Genomic DNA, 26,418 nt, shown 5'->3' on the forward strand with positions numbered 1-26,418 from the left:
TGTTGTTAAATTTTAACTTATTCAGTAGTTGAACGTCTGCATGTTGGATATTATAATAAATTGAAGTTTTACAGGAGTGGATTTTAAGAATAAGTAGGAAATTTTACACACAGAAATGTGATTTCAGCAGTTATTCTTTTACTTAACTGTTATGCCAGTAAATACCCTACAACATTTTTTAAAGACAAATCAAATGCGCAGATCATAACTAGATCGTAACTATGGGAAGAATTTAAGAGTTTCTATGCTGACTGAGTAATAATTTTGTCCGTACTTACAAGATTAGCGTATTAAATTGCTTATCAATATTATTCGATTTTATTTTGTGATGAATATTTTGTACCAAAACTCTTTGGTAATGCTCCAAAAAATAGGGGTTGATGCGTGCAGTTCGATATAATGAGATCATTCCTTTTGAAACTAGACAGTGAAATTTGTTTGTTAATTTTTTTTATTATTTTACATATGAAGTTAAATATAATATTTCAAATCACATAAAACGAGTCGAGGAAATGTCTAAAGTATAATTTTAGATATATTCTTAGAAGTGAAATAATAGTAAGTCCATGTAATTATGCATGGTTTAATCATGATTTTTTTTCACTTAATTGTTTTTGAAAACCCAAACCAAATAGGCGTCTTTGACCTACTGATATATCTTGTCCTCTCGGGTTCTGTGGATATACCCTACTTGAGTATTTCCAAGCAGGTGATGCAGCTGATGCGTTTAACAGGATCTACCAATGCACTGATCGAACGGAATTACTCATGAAAAGTTGTCTCTTTTTAAAATATGATTTTCGATTGTTTAGATTGGTATCTTCATTATCGTCATCATCATCTTCTCGTTTTAAAAGTATGCAACATTTTTTGCAGCAGATTCCAAGTGCACCGATGATAATTAGAGTCACTGTGCCAACAATGGCGTATTCAGCGTAGATCAACCATTCTTGAGTCCGGAGGTCTTTGAACGTATATGGGCCCTTTCCTTGAAAAAAAAACCCGATATGCTGTTCAGTTTTTATAATACACTAAGCAGTAAGATTCATCGTACAAAACTTTTACAAAAAAGTTACATATAAAAATGGAAAAGGCACCCAGTGAGAAATGAGAAATTGCTATACATTCATAATTGTTATACATGTAACGTGTACTAGTCACTGATATTGATACGAAATGTGATAACTATTGCTGTCAGAATCCACCACAACTTTACTTTGCTTGTTGATTTAGAATGGAAATTTTATGAATTCTTTTGGTATAGTGCAGAAAAATAATATTAGTTAACTTAATAAACTTTCATTGCCTAGAAAGATGGGACTGTAGAAACTCTCTTTCTCTCTTTCTCTTCCTCTGTTTTATAGCAATTATCTTATTTGTCCAAACAAAAATCTTATTCATCCAAACAATAACGATTTCAAATCCTAATTTGTATGAACAAATAGCAATTTCGTATTAACAAATAGCTCAATTCGTTCGAACATGTATCTAATTTTTCCGGTCTAATAGCTAATTCTTTCAAACAAATTGTACATTCGCCCGAAAAAATATTTAGTTCGTCCAATCAAATACCTAATCTGTCAGGAAATAATATATATATATATATATATATATATATATATATATATATATATATATATATATATATATATATATATATATATATATAACGAATTCAGATTTGTTTGAGAATGTTATAGAATAAGAAAATTGCCTTTGCCTTTGCTTGCATACCAAGTAATTTGGTGATACAGAAGTTATTCTTTGCATTATAATTAATCTCTATATTTGTATATTTTGTTCTTTGCTTTTCGCTTCTTATTGTTTATAAAAGTTTTTTTACTCTGTGTTTTACCTATAATATGTGTTGGTATTTTTCTTGTCGTCGTTTTCATTGTTGTGTTTGGTTTGGTAATCGTATCAAATGTCATTTTCTTATTGTTTACGATGCTTGTAATGATAGTGGATGTAGATCCAGCCTTGGTTTGAGGTAGTCTGGTGGTAGTAGTCGTTTTTTGTTGTACATGGATGTCGGAAATCTTAGTGGTAGCCATTGTTGATACACCCGAGGTTCTTGGAATGTTGACAGTGTTTGAGAATTGGGTCGTTGTACTTCGTTTGGTTCTCATAAATCTTGCAGTTATTGCTGTTTCTGTTGTTGAGTCGGTGGTGTCCAGGAGGTTATGAGTACTTTCTGTAATTCACTTTAGATTAAAAGTTATCCTTCATGTAGTGTAAAGTACAGAAATTTATTTGTTAACATTTTAGATATGCAGTTTCAATTCAGTGTCAATAGAAGTCGGAAAGATTTTTAAATATTATATGCAACAATACTTTATGACAATCTTGACCCTATCCTGCAGACAATATCCCTATTCCGGGGGTCATGAAATATAAACTTGGTAATGGACTTTATGGTGTTTATAAATATGCAATTAGTTTCTATTCTTTTAAAAAATTTAAATGATATAACATGTACCTTATATTCGGTAATTTTCGTGATGATCTTATTTTAGCTTTCCGCAATATTTTTTACATCGCAAAATATTTAATGGGCAGACATTTTATCCAGTATTGTTTGCTATGAGAAAATTTTAAATTGCAAAACATGACTGACGCAAATAAAAATAGTTACATTTTCGTCTTTTTCGCTTTGTAACGGGCGAACCCCCCCCCCCGGATATACGTTATTCGTTAACACTTTATAGCCATAGCCATTCGTTAACACGATATAACAATTTCATCCCAAGGGATATAAAATTTGTAAACCTGTAGACTTCCTTATCTACGTAACTCTAAATTCTGTTTTTCTATTAAATGTGCCAATGTAGATTTCTCAAAATTGACCAAATTTTGTCAATTTTGGCCTTGCTTCTAGGTCCTTTGTGTATTAAGATTCCTGAAAATTACAATTTATGTTTTCTAACTTCAAGGACACATCATACCATGTTTAAAAAGAACTGGTCATGTTGTTTTCAATTAATTAAACATTTTGAATTCTTAACGCACGGCACATGGCGCACGACGACGGCCGTATGTATACATGTACATGTAACTCTTCGGTGACTCAGATGACCCAATGAAAATAAAGCAGTTAATAATCAACATGAAGTAGAGAGCAATTGTAGTTATGATTGATATTTATCTCATATAAGCCATTAACATGTAATATTTTTAAGACAAATCGTTGTTAATGTATAAATATTAACTTACTGGTTTCTTCAATACAGTCTTCATCTATGATCCCATCTCCATCATTATCTATTGAACAATTCAAACATGGCAATACTTTAAATGGTATGTGGTTTTTTTAACTTGAAAAATCTCATAATATATTTTACTGTGCTACAAAACAATGATGGAATGTAAAGAGGCATAGGAATTACTTTGATTAAAAGTCATTGTTTATATGTTCTCATAGATATGATATAACTGTTTAAGTTATATGTCCAATTCATAATATATAATATTAATATTTATTTAGATACAGACACAAAGAAATAAATTTAAGCACAAACAACAGCTAATCATCAATCGATTGACATTATTTGCTTACCTGTGAAGTCTCCACAACTTTCTTCATCTACTTTTCCATCACAATCATTGTCAAGTCCATCTCCAACCTCCATTGATGTCAAAATACAATCCTAAACAACCAATGAAAAACGACAAATAGTAAACAGGTGTATTATTTTATGAATAGTTGTAATCTTTGATTTTCACAACAATGTCATATAAATGCATTGAATGTCTGTCTCTTAACTGATTCATGAGCGATTTTGACTTTACTTTCTATGCATACTGTACAGCAAAATATAAAAAAAATCAAGAAGGACCTATTAAAAAATGTGCATTTAAGCTCAATTATGTTAGAGAAATACGCGCAAACATGTGTTTTAATTACCTAGATGTATAAATGTATTATCCATTTAAAAAAAATATTTGGCACCTACTTGACACATATGTCATACCTTATACATTGGTGTCAATCTTTGACCAATAGGATAAGCATATGATTCATGCATCATCCCTCCATACAAGATTCCACCAAACGGTACAATTCCCGAGGAATGTTCTAAAGTATGACTTCCTGGTGAGAGTTTTATGTATCCTGTCGTGACATTGGCACTATAAACAATATTTAAAAAATCCTGCTGCTGAAGGGGTTTATTATCAAGCAATAAATGATTGTATGACGAACCTTCCATTATAAACATAAATATGTTAGTAAAGTTGGTGTTTGTAGATGACATTGGTGTCAAAAAAGAGTAAAACACATTGCTTTGCTCTATTGGTGGGACAAGAGTCATAGCCGGATCCCCTTCATGACCATTAGAACCACTGGGTACATACTGAATTGTTAAGATAGGTTTGTTAGAAGATACTAGAAAAGCGGTTTGAACAAGCGTGTCGTAAAACTCTCCAGATTCCAAATTATGCGTCATACTATTTACAGAAACTGTTGTGCCATTTGCACTAGCCAATATTCTTAACAGATTTGGATTTGTATCAGGAATTGGACTCACTGCAAAATGTTTGCCCCAAACATTCAGTGGAGGTATTTGCTCCTCAATGTGATCTCTTGTTTTTCCTACTCCAATGCTTGTGACAGTAGCTCCTCCAAAAACAGATATTTTATGTGAAGACTGAACAAAGGTCCCTGTCAAGTCACCTCGACAATGGAGTTGTATTACTTCATACCTGTTTATTGTAGTGTTTAGCCAGTCGCCATTTCGATAATGTTTCGTTTCAAGGTATACACTATTACCATTGCTTATTTTTATCTGAATAATAATCATTGTTCTGTCGTTTGTTCCTACAAGGAGTATTGCAGATTTATAGAAATTTTGAGAGTTAGAATAGAAGGATGGCACATAATATTGCATCCCCAAAACATCAACGGGCAAACCAAGGAATCCATCAGTTGATTGGTGTGCCTCATTTATTCCAAACACGGCAATTTCATCTGAGGAAGCGATAAAGACGGCGTTATTTGATCTGACTGCCCCTAAATTTCTGAGAGTTTTTGGTAGTGTTACCTCCATAACAGCCCCTCTCTTCACTGTAATGTTTTCGCCGCGGTATAAAGTTTTTGCCAGTGGAGCTGTAATTGAGACCTTCACGGAAACTGGAGAAGAGGTTGTAATAAATAATTTTATTGGTAGTTTTGAAGGATTTCCAGTTTGTGCTACCGAGGCTTCCATGAATCCTAAAACGAAGGATTTTCCCATATTGTCTGGAATATCTCTACCTAAAACTAAAAGCAAAATAAGAACATGCCAAAATATAACAATGAAAACCGCAAACTTAAGACTGAATAAAGATTTTCTATATATCTAAAGAAACATATTTTTCTCATTTTTAAATGAAGTAGATGACTTCAGTCAAGAGGAAGTTTTTGCAATTTTATCCTCACCAGTAGTTGAAACACCTTTTAAAATGTAAATTATTTCTCTCTCAGCCAACTGCCCAACTGCCCTTATACTATTTTGATGAATTATTTCAAGATGGTCTGATTTACAAAAAATAAACGTAAATAAAAAAAAAGTAAATCCACGTATTCATTAAATTTGTAAAAGTGTCCTCTATTCATTAAAAAAAAGACGGGATGTTTTCACATACCAGAACATATAGCTATCCATAGAAAGGATGCAAACAAAAGTCGTCCAGAATTAGAAATCATTGTATTCTGAAACAAAAACGGAATATATTTTTTTTCAAGTGAACATCGAGTTTGAATAAGTTTTACCATAATAATATGAATATCTTTTCTGCTTGGCAAGCCACTGAATCTTTGTCATATGTCAATCAATATATATACAGACATTCAGTCATCATTACATTATAAAAATAAAATACATGTATTAACATCAATTAAGAAAATTATTTAACATAAAAATCAAAGTAGTAAGAAACAAATGAAATCAATCTACATGATTTGTGGGCTGTATTTTCTTTACAGTTTTTTTTAATATGCACTTATTTAAAACAGAATGGAATTTTATCGTTAATACTAAAGCAGGTGAATTATAAGTGCAAACTTATGATATAGGTTTTAATCAGCCTGGCATGACATGTCTCAATATAGATTGAATAGTTTACTAACATGTTGATTTAGACGTCGCCAGTGTCGATCTGAAACATTCTTGAAGATACTGTATAGAATCGATATCATTCAGTGGGAAATTAAACCCCACACAAGTTGAAAATGCTTTAAATCATAGAGATACTTAAATGAAGAGGTGTATCACTCATTGTAACGAAACAATTGCTGGCCAGATGGACGACGCAGTTAATAAATAATCTGAATTGTCAATACGTTATGACAGAAAATCAATTGTACATAAAAGGTAACTTCAGACATTTTTCAATAAATGTCAAACGACTTTAAGATAAACCGTTTGTATATGAATTATTGAATTGTTCATTATCAATTTGATATGGTAACCATTGAATTTCCAATGCTTTTAAGAAATACAGATAACTGATCGTATATTGAGATGAATAAAATCATAACTTCTGTACTTTATTTATCTATTTGCATGCATCTTCTCTATTCTGTATCTTTTACAAGTTGCATCATACAAAAGTTTAAGAAATAAAAACAAAAATAAAGATAAAAATAGTAAGACAACCATACCAATTCTTGTATGAATAAAAAGAGTGTTTCATTTTATATCGCTAAGGCATTTCTTACAGTAGAAAATAAATTGTTTCTTTGAAAGTCTGTTCATAATCGCAATATCATATCTATATGATTTTTTTTCTATATGAAATACACGTTTAACGTATTGATTAGGGCAATCATTTTTTTAAATAGAACAATTCATTAATAATTGATTACTTTTTAACAATTTTATCTGGGTTTTTTGTTTTTGTTAAAATCAAACCTAGTCTATATCTTTAAGTGTAAAACCCAACAGCATTTTCTCATTTGTTCTCAAAACCATAATGAAACAAAGTGTGGAAACCAAGTGAAGACAGACTGACTCACAAACAAAACAAAATTCTTTTGATTTTACCGGTAGAAAAAAATTACATCGCTGTTTGATGAATTAAGATCAAACTTTTTTTATAGAGAAAATTATGGTATCAACTCAACTAGAGAACGATTATATTTTATTATAACAGAAAAGACGTAACTTAGGTTGCGTCGCCCATAGAAAACAACAGAATGATTGCAAAAATATATAATTATAAACCTCAACCTCTCTCTCTCTCTCTCTCTCTCTCTCTCTCTCTCTCTAACATTTTAAAATATCTTTATATTAACTTTATTTTCCTAAATTGCACAGATTCTACACTTTTTTGTTGCAATTAAAACCATTTTGATTTATTAAATTTTGTAGTGGTAGAGTAAATCATAGTTGTCTTTGTATTTGAAATTATACGTTATTGATAGTGCTCTAAAATTAACAAAATTTATCATGAAAATTTAAAAAAATATATATACAAACCGTCATGTTAAATGACTCCCTCCCTTGCATTGCCAGTAATCACTGTAGCCTATTTTCATAAAGTGTCTTTTTAAATCATAAAGATAACCTTTATTCATAGTTTTAATCTTCAATTTAAATGGAAATAGTGTAAGTAATATAGATTAACTTTAGTTTAAAATAAATCTTTAAAGTCAGTTGTCATAAGTTTTAGTGTAAGAGCCGTTATTTTTGTAATTTTGAATTATGGTTTCAGTAGACTGTGAAAGTTCTTGATTAACATATATCAATCATAGGCTTATATATTTTTTGTGCTTTTTGAATTCTAATATTCAAACACAAGAAGATAAACAATTTTGTGTATAACTTTAAATGTTTCTTAATTGATCTCAATTTGTGGAAATAAATACAATGTATGGTCAATATTAACGCCAAAATACATTGGAACGTAAATTTCGTTTTTCGCTTCCCTGTTCTCAACGACGGTAGATAAATTCATTGACTCTAAGATATTTAGATATAAGACTAAAAGATATTTTACATTTTATTAAACGTTTACTTACTAAACAAAAATGTTATTTTATAAATATTTGTAGAAAGTTCTTTTGTTGTGTCCGTTATAAAACTGATGTATGATACTTAATCTTTTTTTTATAAAGTGCGCTGCTTTGGTCCTATATAATTATGTAAAATGCTCTTAGTAAATTGATAAAAAAAAATCATTTCGCGTGTACTTAATCTAATGTAACATGAATATTTCTATGCTTTTTATACATAGAGGATTTAGAAACAATACTATTTTTTTTAAAATTTGAATTCAACTGAAAATGTTTGCAGAGTGGATCAATTGATTGCAAAGATTATTTTTTTCTAAAGTGCGTTATATATTATATGGTCGATAATAATGCATATATACATTGGGTTTATATTTTATTGTCTCCTTTCCGTGCTTAATGACGGTGTGTCATTTTATCGGTTTTAATACAAATTTACACTCTCCTTATTTTACAACCTTTTTTGAACATTTAAAGTTAAGTGTCTCAATGATAACAAAAGTTAGTGAACAACCATCAACCATTTAAATATTTTTCAAAGCGCGGTCTTCAAAATGCATATATTTTTTTAAATGTTCGTTGCTGTACAGAATCGAAAGTTTCAGTGTAATATGTAGTTGAAAACATCAATAAATCAAATATCAAAAATGCACATTACTTATATTTTGTTTATGATCCCGAGAACCGTAATAGAAAGAAAGAAGTTCAACACATTCATATAAATGCTTTTCGATTCAAATATTACGATGAACAATCATGGCAACGTTTGCGAATCTACATATGCATGGGTCGAATTCTAGGACCCCTAATGCTAGCTTGGGCGTTACTCCTTTTCTTGCGTCTATGTCGTTTTTCATCCTCATGATGACAGCTTTATGTTTTTATCTAAATATGCAGTCAGTTTTATTCTGTATTAGGAGACGTTGCTTAAACATTGTATACATTAACACTAAATGGCCATTTTGGCCGCACTCTGCATTAAAAACCTACCCTATACACCATATGAATATTTTGGTCCCGCCCTACATTCAAATCCCTTCATTTGGAGACTTGAAATTTAAAGTCTTGATTGATGGCTTTGGTTTATTTTTATGTGTAGTCTGTTTTTATTCAGTATCAGCAGAAGTAAAGAATACGATTCCGAAAAAAGAAAAAGATTAAACGCATTAACACTATCTGATTATTTTGGCCCCGCCCTAGAGTCAGAAACCCTACTTTAAGGGACATGAGATCTAAAATTTTGGTGGAAGACTTCCTGGTCTACAAAATTATAAATTCAGTTTCCCTACAGGTGTGTAGGAGTAGGTAAAATATTTTAAAACATTATCATCATACATCCATTTTGGCCCCACCCTAGAGTCAAACCCATACTCCAGGGACATGGAATTTACAACTTTAGTAGAGGATTTCCTGGTTAACATAATTATGAAGTCAGTTTTTGAGAGACGAGAAGATTTTTAAGCATTATATGCATTAACACTATAGAACCATATCCCCCCACCCCCCACCCCCCCCAACGGACAAACCCCTGACCCAGGGGCCATGAATTTAACAATTTACCTAAAACAGTTCGTGGACATCATAATCATGTATTCAGATTTTCCCCCTTTTGTGTGGATGTAAAGAAGATATTCTAAGATTTTATTCATTTTCCCTATATAGCTCTATTGGCCCCGCCCTAGGACCTAAAACCCTGACCAAGGGGTCATGAATTTTACAATTTAGGTAGAGAACTTCATGGACATCATAGCCAAAATTTTAGTTTTTCTCAAATATATACGGGAGTAGAGAAGAAGATTTTCTAAGAGTTTATACATTTTTACGATATGGCCATTTTGGTCCCACCCTAGAGGCTGAACCCATTATCCAGGGGTCACAATTTTGGTAGAGGGCTTCATTTATAACCATGCATTTAATTTTTTCCTCATGTTCTGTTTTTGCGATTTCAAATTATTGGTGGCGAAAATATTTATAAATGCATATCCTTTCAAAACTATTTATTACACATGATATTCCTATTTTAGCAATAGCATCTACTTAAAATTCACTTCTATGGCATACCCTTAAGTTCCTTTGTGGCTTGTGGCTTAGCTGTTGTTGTCTCTTTCATTTTACCCATTGTTTTGAGTAGAGAAATTGCCGTATTTACCGTTGATAATGTTGTTGCAACAGTTGTTCTACCTGATGATTATTAAAGTCGATATCGTGTTTCAACACAAGAATAATGCTTTTATGGGTTTTATCTTTGTAGAAGCCAATTACTTTTTATCTAGAATGTGTCACTTGTTAATTCAAATACATTTTTCTTTTTTAAATGCGTACAAATAGATTAAATAGAGTCCTTATTATAGGTTCTATTCACAGGAAATAAAATTGTAAAGTATTAAACTAAGGAAAAGATATATTAATGATGAAATCATTATATTTTAAATAAACTAAAGTAATACAGACTTCTGTAGATGTTATAATAATGAATAATGATAATTATTGAAAAAGCGTACTAGTGTGATCACATGAGAAATTGGACAGGAATGAAAAGAAAAAAGGCCTGGATAAAACAGCAATAAATAGTCAACTTTTAATGTGCCCTTAATTCTCTTTATATTAAGGACTGGGAATAATCTGAAGTAAGAAAAACTTTTATAGAATAATACGTGTTGAGGCTATATTATTCCATAAAGCTTAAAAGTATAAAACTTTAATACTATCATTTAAAAGGTTTGATATTTCAAAATATAGATGTCTTAAATATCGTTATCAATATTCAACTTTGTAATAGATGAAAGTGTTAAAGTGGGGAAAAGATTTTGTTTACATTTTTTTTATATTCTTATTCTTTTCCTTGTATTTTTTAGTATGAAAGCATTCCATGGTTTAAGTGAGACAAGTGCCTAGGGTCTGAGCTCACTTTGTCACCCTTTATGTAAAGAAAAATTACGTATTTTCCACTTAATGTTTTTGTTGACAATATGTACATTGTTCAAAGCAATAATGAGTGAATGAGTGATATGATATTATATGTCGCCATAAGTGTAAAATGAAATCAGACTTTCTCTCTTAGTTGTTGGTTGTTTTGTTGTCGTGGTCTGTATAGTTGATGCAGTTGGTCTGGCTTTTGAACTTGTGAATGATGTTTCGTTGTTGCAATTTCAGTCGTTCCTTATAATAAAGAGTTGCATGTCATGCCATATCATATCATCAAATACTCCTTTTTCCTGATCATCCATAATTGGTTAATTTCTATTACATTCTAAATTTAGATGTGAAAACACTAGCCTGGGTGTTAGTTTCAAGAACAATTAACTGTAACAATGATGTACTAGTAGATGATGTAGGCCGCATTGTTTTGGATTACAAAATAGCACACCAGTTCCTACGAACTTGCAATGATCTTTGGTTTAACAATTTGCAAAGATCTGCTCCTTTAGAATTGACTGTACGGAGTTTGCCCTTCAAATTGTTATTCTAGTCTATCGTAAGTAGGTAATTGCAACTTTTGTAAATTATTGGTGGTAACTATTTTAAATGTACACATGATATAATTTATGATTACCGGTATGTTACGGGATTTATCACTGGACACAATTTAACTATATTGTAACAGATTTAATTGCCACTACTGATGATAGATATATGGCTCTGAAACATACACAAACATACATAAACATGCACATCACAAGACAACACAAACACATTTATATCAAGTACAATAACTCCATTCAATCATATTTACTACTTTAATGAAATGGAAATTAGATCAAATTAAAATCCAATCAATTGTTCATATTTCACCATTATTATTATGAATGATCAATATGTAAATTTATCACATATATGCCTATTTATGACTTTTAGATATTAATGTCAAGAATAAGTATAGACACAGTTTAGACAATTTGGACACCACATACATTTATATGTTAGTCACACAAAACATTGATCTTACCAGATATATGGTATCAGAACCTATGCAATTGACATCACTGTAAATTACTCATATAGGAATGACTCTACAAATTAACCAAATAAATAATCGTTTACTGATAAAATATTTACTTTAATAAATAGTATTCTAACCCTTTATTAGGGTCTTCCGTTTCCAACGGAAGACCCTCTTGTTTTTCTTCGGTTTCTTTTTATTAGGGTCTTCCGTTTCCAACGGAAGACCCTCTTGTTTTTCTTCGGTTTCTTTTTATTAGGGTCTTCCGTTTTCAACGGAAGACCCTCTTGTTATTCTATTGTTTTTTTTAATTATTATTAATCTTCTTGTTTTTCCTTCTGACTTCTTTTTTGCTTTATATCTCAAAAACTATTCAACCGATTTGCAAGAAATTTTCAGAGATTATGTTAAATCCTTGTCCCTTGAAGCTTTTACAGTTTCAGTCATAAAATCACTTCCGTTTTCTAGTTACGTCATTTTAAAAATTTTCAAAAAGTGATTTTGTCCAGGACTTTTCTAGTAAACGGTTGTTTATAAAGACTTGAAATTTTCTGTGATTGTAAATCTGCGGATTTACTTATGGCATTTGACCAAATAAATGTATTTTGTCACTTCCGGTCGAAACCGGAAGTGAAACAAATTTTTCGAAAAAATGAATTTTCTGATCAAATCGAATAAGAATATGTCTTTTGTAGAGCTTATTTAGCTGAATCTAACACTGAAAGTTGTTTTCAAATCGGACGATGCATTACATCGGGGTTTAAAAATTGATTTTTCCGGAAATTTTGATTCCGCGGCTTTGGTTTAAAAAATAGCGTAATGTTCAAAGTAAAATTAACTCGTACCAAAAATAATTGCTAAGTTGTACCTGAACACATTCGGATTTTTTTCAGTCGTTCTTAAAATCGGAAAAATTTTTGTTAAGTCGTACTTAAAACATTCGTATTTTGTTTAGTCGTACCAGGAATATTCGATTTTTTTCATATTTTTATTTTAGTTACTCTTGTTATTGGTTTAAGAGCTCTGCTTCTTGCAGGAACTTCCAGCTTTACTTCCGACATTAACGGAAGACCCACTCGTTGCTTTGCAACGAGCTTTGCTCTAGTTATTATTTTATTTTTTATTTTTTTCTGACTCCTTCTCGGCTTTATATCTCAAAATGTTTTCATCCGATTTCAATGAAATTTTCAGAGCTTTTGTAAAGTTACCGTGCCTCAAAGATGTTAAAGTTTCAGCATTTACGTCAATTCCGTTCAAATTTGGCGGCCATTTTTAAATTTTAGAAAAGTGATTTTGTCCGGAAGAAATCTCCGTAAACTTTACAGATATCGCTTTGAAATTTTTACTGATGATAGATGTATCAAATTTATAATGTACTGGGGGGTTTAAAATTTTGTTCATCAATTTTGCTCAAAACCGGAAGCAGTTCCACTTTTTGAAAATTTTCATTTTTTTGAACAGAATAAGACAATACTACAGTCTTATAGAACTTGCCATGGTGAATTCAAATCTGAAATCTGTTTGAAAATCAAACAATGCATTACAGAGAAATCGGGGTTTAAAAATTGATTTTTCCGGAAATTTTGATTCCGCGTACTTGGTTTTAATAATAGCGAAATGTTCAAAGTAAAATTAATTCGTACCAAAAATAATTGTTAAGTCGTGCTTGAACACATTCGGATTTTTTTTGGTCAAGTCTTTCTTGAAATCAGAAAGGTTTTTGTTAATTCGTACTTTAAAACATTCGGATTTTGTTAAGTCGTACCAGGAAAAGTTCGATTTTTTCATCTTTTTATTTTGGTTACTCTTGTTGTTGGTTTAATAGCTCTGCTTCTTACAGGAACTTCCGGCTTTACTTCCGACATTAACGGAAGACCCACTCGTTGCTTTGCAACGAGCTTTGCTCTAGTTATTATTTTATTTTTCATTTTTTTTCTGACTCCTTCTCGGCTTTATATCTCAAAAAGTTTTCATCCGATTTCAATGAAATTTTCAGAGCTTTTGTAAAGTTACCGTGTCTCAAAGATTTTAAAGTTTCAGCATTTACGTCACTTACGTTCAAATTTGGCGGCCATTTTTATATCTAAAAAAAGTGATTTTGTCCGGAAGAAATCTCCGTAAACTTTAAAGATATCACTTTGAACTTTTTACTGATGATAGATGTATCAATTCTATAATGTACTGGTAGGTTTAAAATTTTGTTCATCAATTTTTCTTCAAAACCGGAAGCAGTTCCACTTTTTGGAAATTTTCATTTTTTTTAACAAAATAAGACAATACTACAGTCTTCTTTAACTTGTCATGGTGAATTTAAATCTGAAATCCGTTTGATAATCAGACGATGCATTACAGGAAATCGGGTTTAAAAATTGATTTTCCGGAAATTTTTATTCCGCGTCCTTGGTTTTAAAAATAGCGTTATGTTCAAAGTAAAATTAATTCGTACCAAAAATAATTGTTAAGTCGTGCTTGAACACATTCTGATTTTTTTGTCAAGTCGTTCTTGAAATCAGAAAGGTTTTTGTTAATTCGTAATTAAAATCATTCGGATTTTGTTAAGTCGTCCCAGGAATAATTCGATTTTTTCATCTTTTTATTTTGGTTACTCTTGTTGTTGGTTTAATAGCTCTGCTTCTTACAGGAACTTCCGGCTTTACTTCCGACATTAACGGAAGACCCACTCGTTGCTTTGCAATGAGCTTTGCTCTTGTTTTAATTTATATTTTTTCTTTCACACAACTTAATAAAGTTAATACACTCTCTTACTTAAGGTCTTAGTCCAAGTCTGTATAGAATGAAATATAATAGACCACTCTCAACAGTAATCACTGGTGAAATTAAATCAAACACTCTAAAATCACTCTACCTTCAAAGACCTTAAAACCAACCAACCAAAGTTAAGAATCACTAGACCATATGAATACTATCTACTTTACATGTATGGAAACCCATAAGTGACTTTACCAAATAAATGACGAATAAAACTGTAAAGTTTTATCTTCTCAAACTCATGACATTTAAAAGACGTTAGACTTGTATTTTCTATTCAATTATTTTCAAAAGCCATTAAAACTACCTTTTTTTCTAAAACGTGTACTCGTTATACGTTGCAGTGTATGTACATATTAGAAAAGGTTAGAAAAGATAAAGGAAAACAGACAAACAGAAATTGATTTTTTTCATCTCAATATAATAAGTTCTTAATATCTAAAAAAAAACCCAGTCGATATTCAATGGTTAGATTATCAAACTAAAAAAAATGAACCTTTTCATATACGTGTGATTTATCTTTAAGACGTCTGACATTTATTGACAAAATGTCTGAACTTGATTTATATACTTAAATGATTTTCAGTCATAATTTATGGACAATACAATTTATTCGAACGAAACTTTGTCGTTTATCTTACCGGGAATTCTTTTGTTACATTGAATGACATGCCTCTTCATATAAGTAACCCACCGGATTTTAAAAGCATTTTCTTTTTGCGGAAGGTTTAATTTGCCACCGTAAAATTTACGAATTTATCAAATTAATCTTTTTGACGTCTTAATAAAAGTTATTTACATTCAACAATTTTTTCTCTACATTCTCTTACTTGCAACCAAAAAGGATTTGTTACTTTCTGTTAAAGATATCTCAAAAATCGTATGAAATAATCAAAACCCTTCTTTGAACTACGAAATTATGTTTCCAGAAATATTTTTTCCATCTATAAAATACATTTACCTAAATAAAAGTGAAATTATTCATAGAACCAAATAGATAAAAAAGAATCAGATGTCCATAAAACAAATAATAAACTCCTTTATACTACGAAATTATGTTTCCAAAAAAATATTTTATCCATCCATAAATAGATAAAATAAAATCAGATGTCCATAATACCCCCCCCCCCCCACGAAATGTAGTGGGTATAAAAAGGGGACATATTGAAGAAGTTCTTTTTTTTGGTCATATTGATTGCAACTTCGCTAATAAGTGTATTTTGTTTTTAACAAAAACAAAATCAGCAAAAAAGTGCCGGAAAAAATTAAACCTGGAGAAAAGAAAGGAATATCTGAGAATCTCCCAACAGAAAAACTTTATTTAGAAAAACTCTAACATTCTGTATTGTTTTCAAAAGTATAAATTAATTTAACTTGCCCGGCGATCAATGTTTCAAAAACATATTTCAAAAGTAAATTATGATACGAACACAACTAACAAAACATTTTCAAGGGAAAAATAACAACTTTTTCAAAATTATTCAATTTCTACTAGACTTTGAAAGACTCCAGCGGAATAGAATTGAAAGAAAAAGAACCTTTTCATTGTTATTGAAGGACTACATATGTAAAATACGTGAATAGGTATAGATATCTTTCAATAGATTTACTTTTAGCAATATTTTAAATCCTAATTATTGTCAGTCTTATGTAGTCTTTTCTACCTAGCAAGGAACTAGAACATTTGTTGCATTAAGGACAATTGTGGGACAAACTACTTTACTGTTTTTAATATAAATATCACTCATTCTTAAATTGAAATTTATCAAAATTGGTTTGATTAATAGTATGTATTAAAAATAAATCAATTCAAATCACATGCTTTCAGTTATTTATGTGCCTGACACACTCGAAATGAGAAATGTCTTATGTTTTCCAAATGAATTTATTGTGAACAAGTTTGAATTTTAAAAAGTGGGGAATCTGTCGCTGTTGGCTGTATATAGCAAAAAAGGAAATAAAAATAGGTTATATTCTTGCTTGTTTTATTTTCTCTTTCAATTGTATACCATAGCAACGCAAGGACAGGGGGTACTAGAGCGTGGCATTGATCTGGGCCAGCGGCCTCCCTCTGAAACTCTTTTCATTTAATATTGAGACTATAGGATAGAGCAAACGTTAAGTTGGTTTCGTCGAACAATATTTAAAAACTAAAAGGTACAAAATTATAAAAAAAAATGACGCAAAATGACAGAGACTAACGCTTTGTTTTTAATCTGGTCTGCTTGAGATGTATAAAGCAAGTAAATCCGTGATTTTGTTTATCTGTAATTTAAGTGAAATCCTGATAGCATTTATGAAAACAAATATCCTATTTATAAAAAGTTTTAATAATACTTTTACTAACATTTGCTTCTGTATCAATTCTTCCTAAATTCGGATTGAATTCTTTGATGTTTGTGTTAAAGATATCCGAGGATGATGTAACATAATTGTAAGTTTTCATTGATAAGGAGCCTTTTAATGGGTCTTTTTTCATAGATCGAAAGGTCTCATGTTTTAATAACTTTAATTAGCTTTAATTAGCTTTACACCATGACTGCTATCTTTGTCATCATTTAATACAAACTCTTTTTCACGAGCATGAAAAAACCAATGATTCTACATGCCTATATTTAATTTGACGATTTAATATTTGCAATCGAATATCAACTTGGCTCTTCATTAATTAATAAATTGAGAAAAAAAATATTCTTTTGCATGTATATCGAAGGATTCTTAAAAATATTCATTGCAAATATTAAATTATTAAGCTCGGCAAAAATTTGTGATGTGCAAACAATAAACTATATAATGTCGAGAGTAATGGTTTTATAAATTGGGCCTGAAAACAAATAATAATAAAACTTATAAATTGAGTATTGTTGTGGTATTTTATGTACATATACCAAATTATAACAGTATATATTGCTCGTTGGAGAGAAAACAATTACGGATAGTCTTCATTAAAATACACTAGAAAGATGATGTCACCGGACGTCATGGAGCAACGAGAAGAGGTAATGGTATGGATTCAACGGGGAAAAAGCACAAAAGAAAACTGTGAAAATGCGTGATTATATATAAATAAAATGTCAAAACTTAGTGGCAAATTTGTGTATAAATATAAAACATTTTTGTGGGTGGTGGATATAGTGTAGGTGCAAAAAGGTCAAATCAAATTGGCCATAACTCAGAGGGATGAACACTGACTTCCCATTATCTTTGTATTTTTCAAAATATGTTTTATGTAAAGATTTCAATGATATACTTCTCAAGAAATTCTTGACACAAGAACATTTAGGAATGGGATTCCTTTAAATGAATTTTGGGTTGTAAAAAATTTCGGAAATATGTCACTGTAGCATTTCAGGGATGGGCTGTGGCAAAAAAAGGTGTGACCGGAAGTATTTGATAAAGCATCACCCGTTTGATAGGGCAAAGGTTTATAACACGGGTAGTATACACCAAACTCATGAGATAAATATTGTAGAGGGGCAGTCTAGGGCTTAGTCCCGTAGATATTTCAGAATTCGGAAAGATAAAAGAATAACAAAATTCTAAATTTCAGTGTTTAAAAAATCAGATTCTATTTTCTGTGAAAATTACAATCATGTAATTAATAAAATATTTTAAATTTCAAAACATCTTTCTTCTTCTACGAGTGATGCGCAATTAATAGAAGAGTAATTGGAAAAGTCGAATTATGCATACAAAAATAGTGCATAACGCCATCAATTCTGATTTCATAGTCCCCCCCCCCCATTTTTCGATTAAATAAATATAATCTTTGGTTTAAAATTGAATAAATTAATTGTATTCATTTAACTAACGAAAAATATTAACATCAATGAAATGTTTGTCAGCATAAATATAATAGTGATCGGGGCTGAAGTCGCTAGGAGAGTTAGTCATGTTCTTCAAGATATACTGAAGGAAGATTGTATTAATACAATCTTCCTTCAGTATATCTAGATTTAGTGATTTTGTTTTCTGTGTTATATGTATATATCACTCAAATCATTCAATGCAATTTAATAGGGGAATGAAATGTAAATACATGGTCAAAGTGATTTTGAGTTCCGGGAGTCAGATGTACCAATAATGTACACGTGACTCTATCGATCATTTTTGGGGAGGGTGTAGGGGTTTCTGGATCCCGCAATGTTTTAAACTTTCGCAAAGGCAAAAATGACGGAAGCTACAGTATTTGGAAACAAACTTTCATTTCTTTTCAATAGAAACTCACTGTAATATTAAGAAATTCTGTAAACGCAACTAAACTATCAAAACTCATACGATACATATTCTTTAACTGTTATGAAATAGCTACAATTTCATGTTATATCTGTCCCCAAATAAAAATTTACATAACCCGCCATTTTCCTGCAATGATCGCTACCTTCATAACCCGCATGAATCATCAAAGAAACCATTTTATTGTTTATATTAACAACTTTCTTTAACTAATTAATAAATTGATTATGAAAAGTTAGTAAAAGTCATTAAATTACTGTTAATGTACATAAGTACGTTAGCTAAATAAACAGCCAGATCGTCTCCTGTGAGACTTTGAGTCTGGCATCATCATGATTATTTCGTGCAGTCCGTGAGTTTACTTAGGTCGCTGTAGATTCAGACCAATCGATAAACAGGGCGTGTCAATTTCAGTCCTGTCACTTTCATCCGCTGTAGATTTCGACCAATCGATAAATGGGGCGTGTAAATTTCAATTTGGCTTTTTCTATAGAGCTTTGAATTGACTATATTTTTTCCGTAAGAAAAAGAGGAAATTATACATGGTAGATGTAAATATATTTGGGTAAAATTCCGGTTTATATGCTTACTCGATATCTATAACTATGAAAATGGTTTCAATCATAACCAGGCACTGTTTTCTTCAACAATGAGAACTGTTTTATGATACAGAAACGATTTGTTTTTCCTTGCATAAATTGAATTTGATGCCTAGCATAAAGTATTTAGGCTACGAATATCTACGTAGCGGCTAGGCTAGCTTATCGTTCAACTACGTAGCCCTGCGTAGCAGCTACGATCTTGAACGCAGCCCAGTTCATTGCGGTTAAAATGGTTAAAGTGTCAGGATGGAGACAAGGACCCTGATAGATTTACTTATAATGAACGTAGTGCCTAAAACATCTTCAGTAATACAAAGGAAACAGATTGAAGATTACGTTGAACAGGAAAGAACATGTTTCCCGAGTGTTGGAGATTTCAATTATAATCTTGACCAACACGAGGCAGAATCAAAAGTTAATATATAGTTATCGAGCATCTATAGTAATGATATAATTAGTTTTGAAATATCTTACATTCCAATCTTAATAATAATAATACAGAAAGAAAAATTGATATTTCATTACATTTAAAAAAAATAAAGTACCTTCACAAATCATAAATGAGCATTGTTTACTCTTGTCATATTAACACATAATTTACAATAGTTCTTACTCACGATTAACATAGACTAAACGTCTGCTTGAACTCCGATTATAGATCAATAAAGTAGATGGCGATGTCGCTCTACAGTAGCAAGATCTCTGGTGATATTTCATGGATAACTTGAAAGTCAAGTACGTATAGGTAGTTGAATACGTGATGCCACTTGTCATCTGCTCTTGTCCACAAAACCAGCTCCATATTACGGGGGGACTTCCAAGAGTAGACAGGGAGCATCGGAATTGCACTGATTCACCTTCATATCCATATACCGAATATGGATAAATGGATGGGTCAGAAGATGGAATGGCTGTGGAAAATAGAGCACAGAAGCCTTAAAATATATTTTGTATCAATCTATTATAACGTATTGTCCCATGAAAAATATAACAAGTGTTTACTGAGATATTTGGATAGTTAGAGTCGGAAACCCCAGCAGTATACATTACATGTTATAATTTATATTAATCCATTCAAGTATCCTGATCATTATGACCAAGAAAAAAAATAATTCAAAACTTTATTTGCAAGCATTTCCCCACTAACGTAGGTAACGGCGATTGTTATTTATCAGTACTACTTTAAAATTAACTAGATCATTGAACTAAATGTACACCATCTTCGCTAGCCAAGGGTTTTCGGTCCACTTTGCTCCCCATAAACCATTGGCGGATTTCATTACGAAAACTATCTAACTTGAGTTGCGCCCTTTGCATATTTACATTTTAATCGAATAAAACAACGGGTTATATACACACTACGGCATTAATACAACTTGAAAACATGTTGATTACCAAATATCGGAACATAATGAACGATGTTATGAAATACGAATTAAGTTATAACCTAGGGAAAGCACGGAATGTTTTATTCATAGTGTTTTGTAAGGACCTGTACCGGGAGTGAAAAAGTCGCCGATTTATATGAAAGCTTTCATGCCATAAAACCAGGTATCGTTGTCGTGAATATTGCAGACCAAAAAAATTAAATAAAAACAGAGCTTATTGAACCCTTAAAACCCTTTAAACCTTGCTATCACGCGAGCCTTGACAAGTTTGTAGAACTATGTTCATTCCCAGTAAAACACAGGTTTTTAAAGCAATCTGGTTAGACCATCGTTGGAGAGGCACTGTACTCAACAACTTGTGTCTCAACTTCTTAAAAGCACCAAATATTTTACCAAAGATCACACTTGTGTTTATATTTACCATCACTGCGATTGGATCAGCTACTCGCAACTGCAGCCAGTCATAAAACAAAGCTTGTCACCGAGTTTTCGTAATGAAATCCGCCAAGGGTTTATGGGGAGGAAAGTGGACCAAAAACTCTTGGCTAGCGAAGATGAATGTACACCTTTATGCGATAAAATTGCTTTTGAGCTAAAACTACGCAATCTGTGCATATTTCGTTTGAAACCGCGTCATTTTTAACTTATTTTGACGTAAGAATTGGATAGCTACGTCCAACCGAAAGTCCAAGGTCTTGTTAATATGGTTCTTATAAATATTCAGTCCTTTTTTGGAAAGTATAAAAATCAGTGACTCAAAAACAAAAACAATAAATAACTAGATACGATCTCGTTACGAGTAACGAGTAGGTCTTCCGTTCAATTTTTAAACGATACGATTAAAATATCAATGAAATTTCAAATAACCACTCCATTTCAGATATTGTAAACGATCGTCAATATCCTTTAAAATGCTTAACAAAGAGTTTTGCTTTTTCACATACAGCACATTAAAGATTTAAGATTTTAGTCCCCTAAAATCCCTAATTACCTCATCAATGGGTTTGGAAATTAGTTTTACAAACTGATATTGTTACGATCGACAACTTCGTTAATATAATGCATTTCAATGTTTTGATCGTTTTTAAGGTATGTGTAATAAAGTTTACAAGAGTCTTGGCCCCTCATTTAAGGGACCAGCCCCTTTTTCTTGAGTTTATTCGAAAGGTCTCACGAATACTAACATTTTTTGTTCTTACACCTATCTAGAATTGCTATTCCCTTTTAAGATACAAATGATTGGATATTTTAGGGGCCAGCCCTCTAGATCCTTAATGGGGACAGACATTGGTGCTTTGATTAATGGAATCGATTAGAATCATCAATGCAAACATTTTCTCTTCTACAATGCTTAACAAAATATGTATCCTTCTTTAGATATATTGTGTCGAATTTTCAGTACTTTGGCCCCTAAAAATCCCTTATTACGTCATAAATGGGCAAAGCAATGATCGTACCTGATAGATATTGTAACGATCAACAACTTTGCTTCTATAATGCATTACAAAATCTTGATCGTTTTTAAGTTATTTGTAATAGAGTTTACGAGTATCTTGGCCCCTAATTTATGGGGCCAGCCCCTTTTTCTTGATTTCTTTGAAAAGGTCTTATGAATACGAACATTTTTTGTTCTTTCACCCATCTAAAATTGTTGATCATTTTTGAGATACAAATGATTGAATATTTTAGGGGCCAGCCCTCTAGATCCTTAATGGGGACAGACATTGGTGCTTTGATTAATGGAATCGATTAGAATCATCAATCCAAACATTTTCACTTCTACAATGCTTTACAAAATATGTCTACTTCTCTAGATATAATGCGTCAAAGTTTAAGTACTTTGGCCCCTAAAAATCCCTAATTACGTAATAAATGGGCGTGGCAATGATTTTACCTGATAGATATTGTTACGATCAACAACTTTGCTTCTATAATGCATTACAAAATCTTGATCGTTTTTAAATTATTTGTAATAGAGTTTAAGAGTGTCTTGGCCCCTTATTAAAGGGGCCAGCCCCTATTTTTTGATTTTGTTCGAAAGGACTTTAGATTATCTACTACTTTTATTATACATGTTTTAATAAAATATCAACTCATAAAAAGATAGAGATCAAAACGTATGAAAAATTTGAATGAAAATTCGAACCCAATTTTCGAGCCCAGGCGAGCTCCAAGAAATGGCGCCACTGGCGTAAAACAAAATAATAGTGCACAACGTCAGACTATAGACTACCTATCCTAAAAATTTCATAGTCATATCTCTGATAGTTTCTGAGATCAGCTCTGCACAAAATAGGTCGTAAAAAACACCAAAATGGCCGATAAATCGGTACCGGAAGTGACGACAACAAAATTTTCAAAAACATATAAAATTCAGATCATGACTCATCATCTGTGAAAAAATCTTGAAAATCGGCCGAATAGTTTTCGAGAAATCGCGTGCACAAAATTTGGAAAAAAAAAATAATAATAATAATAAGAAACAGTACGAAAACAATAAGGTCTTCCGTTGGAAACGGAAGACCTTAATTATTTTATTTACAAAACAACGTATCCTGAAAAGGAAATTAAAAACATTAACTGAAGAAAGGAATGTAACGTGCAATGTGGGTTCAAAACCCTATGTCTCAGCCCTCCAAAACTGTTTCTAAACCTAGTCCGAACGCTTTATTCGAACCTATGCTCCAGGACTTTGTGCTATGATTTAATGTATCAAATGGTCCACCCGCACTATTTTGGGGTCCTGCAAATGAAACATAAACCGTACCTTTTGTTACAGCTGTATTACTCGCTTCCAATTTATACCTTTCATCAATTCTGCTGACTCATCGCAGGGTCATCAAAACATGTGAGAACATTTACCACACCCGAATAATAGCTTTTGATTGAATATATTTGATTGACACTGATTGCTCTATTTACATAACCAAAGGAATTTTCATTACAGGAATAACCAAAAAGGCATTTTATAAGTTTTGCCTCTGAAATAATATGATACATATTTGAAAGTTTTTTTCAATGTTTGGAAAATTCGTCACCCGCTGATGTCTCCCCTTGTTGTCTTCTTCTGAATGTTCTGGTTTTCCACCACTAGACATATTATTTTTGTTAGGTAACAATATACATTGTTTTCCAAATTTTACACTTATTATCGAATTCAGACCAGGACGAGGATCTATTTTCTCCTAATTAGGAAACGCCAAACTTTAAAATCAAATATTAAATCTAGACGTTTATTGATTTTAAACCTTATCTTCATTAATTAGTGGATAATATGAGTTTTAGAAATAAATGTGACAATAGAAATTCTTGGTCTATTATGCTGGGGCAACAATTAACATGCTTAGTAGAGATCCTGACCTAAGGATTAATTTTCGATCCGCGCCTGACCTAGTAATTAATAGCATCAGTAGTGAAACAGACTATACTATTTTATGCAGAATGTTCCTTGAAAATGGCTCGATATACATGTACTAAGTTTTTATACAAAACAGGCATCCATTCTTTTTATTGAAAGGCATAGTATTGCACACCAAAAGCATGAAACATGGCTATGATTTTATAATTAAGCAACCCAATGTTTATATTTTAAAACACGTGTAGAGTGGTTGAACACGAACGATAACTCTGTTCTAGATATCATCGTTTAGTTTAAATATTTCTAGATGTGGAAATGATACATATACTAGTATCTTAATAGATTTTCATGTTTTAACATAAATCAAAGTACGATATGATATAAAAAACGACCAGTACTTACGTATTTTGAAAATATTATACAAACACTTAATATACTTCCGCTCGAAATTTTACAGGAACTGAACAAATCTCGGGGAAGTCCCGTGAACTTCTGGATTTATTACATATTCAGCAAAGCTAAAGAAAACGTTCCGAACACATTTGCATGGGTGAATAGGTAGCTTCAGTTATTTAAGTGACCTTATCTTGCTGACTGCAGAAACAGATGACACCATGTCATACGTGGATCTAGAAGAGCCGGGGAGGGGGGGGGGGGGTCGGGCACCCACACCCCCCCCCCATCCGTAAAATTAAGTTTTATTAAATTCACATTGTAAAATTCCAAAAAATAGGTCTCGGACCCCCCCCCCCCCAACCAAAAAAAAAAAATTTCCCTTGGACCTCCCCCGCCCCGGAAAAAAATTCTGGATCCGCGCATGTTTGTACAGTACGAACTGCGCCTGCATGTACAGTACTAATATCAATTCAATATTCATATTCAGAATATTCATACATGTAACTATAACCCGATGGTTAAAAATTCTCTTAGAGTAAAATTCAGGAACCGGGAAGTAATTTAAACAAAATATATTTCATCTTGTCTTTTTTCACGATTCCATGGTTTTGCTAAAACGTCGTTACATAATGCAATATCAACCCTTATATTTTCTGAGCAATGGAACTGGTACTTATAAGTTGATTTTATCTGTGTACGTTTAGTTGATTATGTGGCGGAAGTCTTTGACAATATGGAGGTAAGGTAAGAGTCCACATAGATATCTATAAGCCCGTATTAACATACACTAAATATGAAATTTTATTGGTTATAATACGAAAATAATCTTTTTGTTATATTAAAGAGCTATTACACCAATGTCTTGCTTTTTTCATAATTTTTGGGTTCTTTAATTTTGTATGGTCAAAGTGATCCGTCATTCAAAATCTACTGCGTAGTTTGAACACAGAAATCGTAACATTTTCTTTCCTTCTAAGCATCTACAGTTACTGAAATGCGAATGAAGCAATCGTTACTAAGAATTTTTAATAGTATTTGGATACTGAGATAACAACTTACTGTCACCAGCAACAGCTGATAAGAAACACAGCGAAATGAACATTATGAATTCCATATTCCTAAATCCTTTTAACTCTGTGACTCTTTAACTGCAGGTAGCGAATATATCAATTTATATTTAAAACCTGCATTGCACGATTGAGCAACTTTAAGAAATGGGTTTACGAAAAAAATCATGCAAATATCTAAAGGGACATGAACAGGAGTTAAATAAATGTTTTGGTTAATAAAACTGTCAAATTTATTTTTCCTCTGTAAATGATTATATTCTAAGCTAAGGTATTTCCAATAATCAACTAAAATTTGAAAGACAGTTTTCTAGTTTCAAGCAAGAAACAGAGCTTAAAACTCTTCGCTATTATACCCCACACAACAACTTGCGACGGGTATGTTTTTCATCTGTCAGTCAATCAGTGTTCCTGTTAGTCAGTCAGTCAGTCAGTCAGTATGTCATTCCTGTTTTATTTGTAAGCACAACTCCTCTTAAACCGCTGCACGGGATTTCGCAAAAACTTTGTCGGTATTTTGGACACAATGTGTAAATATACATACAACCAGAAAGTTCCGAAAATAATCTGAATAATATGAAGTTCTTGACAATATAAAACTGTTGCAAACAAAAACACTAAACGAGACTGGTTGATATAAAAGAATTTTGAGTATGTTAACTTGCTTGTAAC

General features: G+C 31.6%; 1 protein-coding gene across 1 annotated transcript; it reads right to left on the reverse strand.

The window, feature by feature from the left end:
• Positions 1 to 442: 442 nt before the first annotated feature.
• Positions 443 to 5,262, reverse strand: LOC128192116 (uncharacterized). The gene is made up of 5 exons (XM_052864570.1): positions 3,972 to 5,262; positions 3,557 to 3,647; positions 3,214 to 3,261; positions 1,856 to 2,194; positions 443 to 988 (listed from the first exon to the last, which is right to left on the reverse strand). The coding sequence occupies exons 1-5, from the start codon at positions 5,229 to 5,231 to the stop codon at positions 738 to 740; spliced, it is 1,989 nt and encodes a 662-aa protein (XP_052720530.1). The 5' UTR covers positions 5,232 to 5,262; the 3' UTR covers positions 443 to 737.
• Positions 5,263 to 26,418: the final 21,156 nt, after the last annotated feature.

The sequence above is a fragment of the Crassostrea angulata genome, chromosome 7 (genome assembly GCF_025612915.1).
Source record: "Crassostrea angulata isolate pt1a10 chromosome 7, ASM2561291v2, whole genome shotgun sequence".
Classification (NCBI taxonomy): Eukaryota; Metazoa; Mollusca; class Bivalvia; order Ostreida; family Ostreidae; genus Magallana; species Magallana angulata.

Excerpts from the sequence above, each read along its gene's own strand:
- LOC128192116 (XM_052864570.1), bottom strand. The coding sequence starts at position 5,231 with ATGGGAAAATCCTTCGTTTTAGGATTCATGGAAGCCTCGGTAGCACAA. Across the intron at positions 3,648-3,971 it reads GATTGACACCAATGTATAAG|GATTGTATTTTGACATCAAT; the intron begins GTATGACATATG and ends TTGGTTGTTTAG. Across the intron at positions 3,262-3,556 it reads AAGTTGTGGAGACTTCACAG|ATAATGATGGAGATGGGATC; the intron begins GTAAGCAAATAA and ends ATTGTTCAATAG.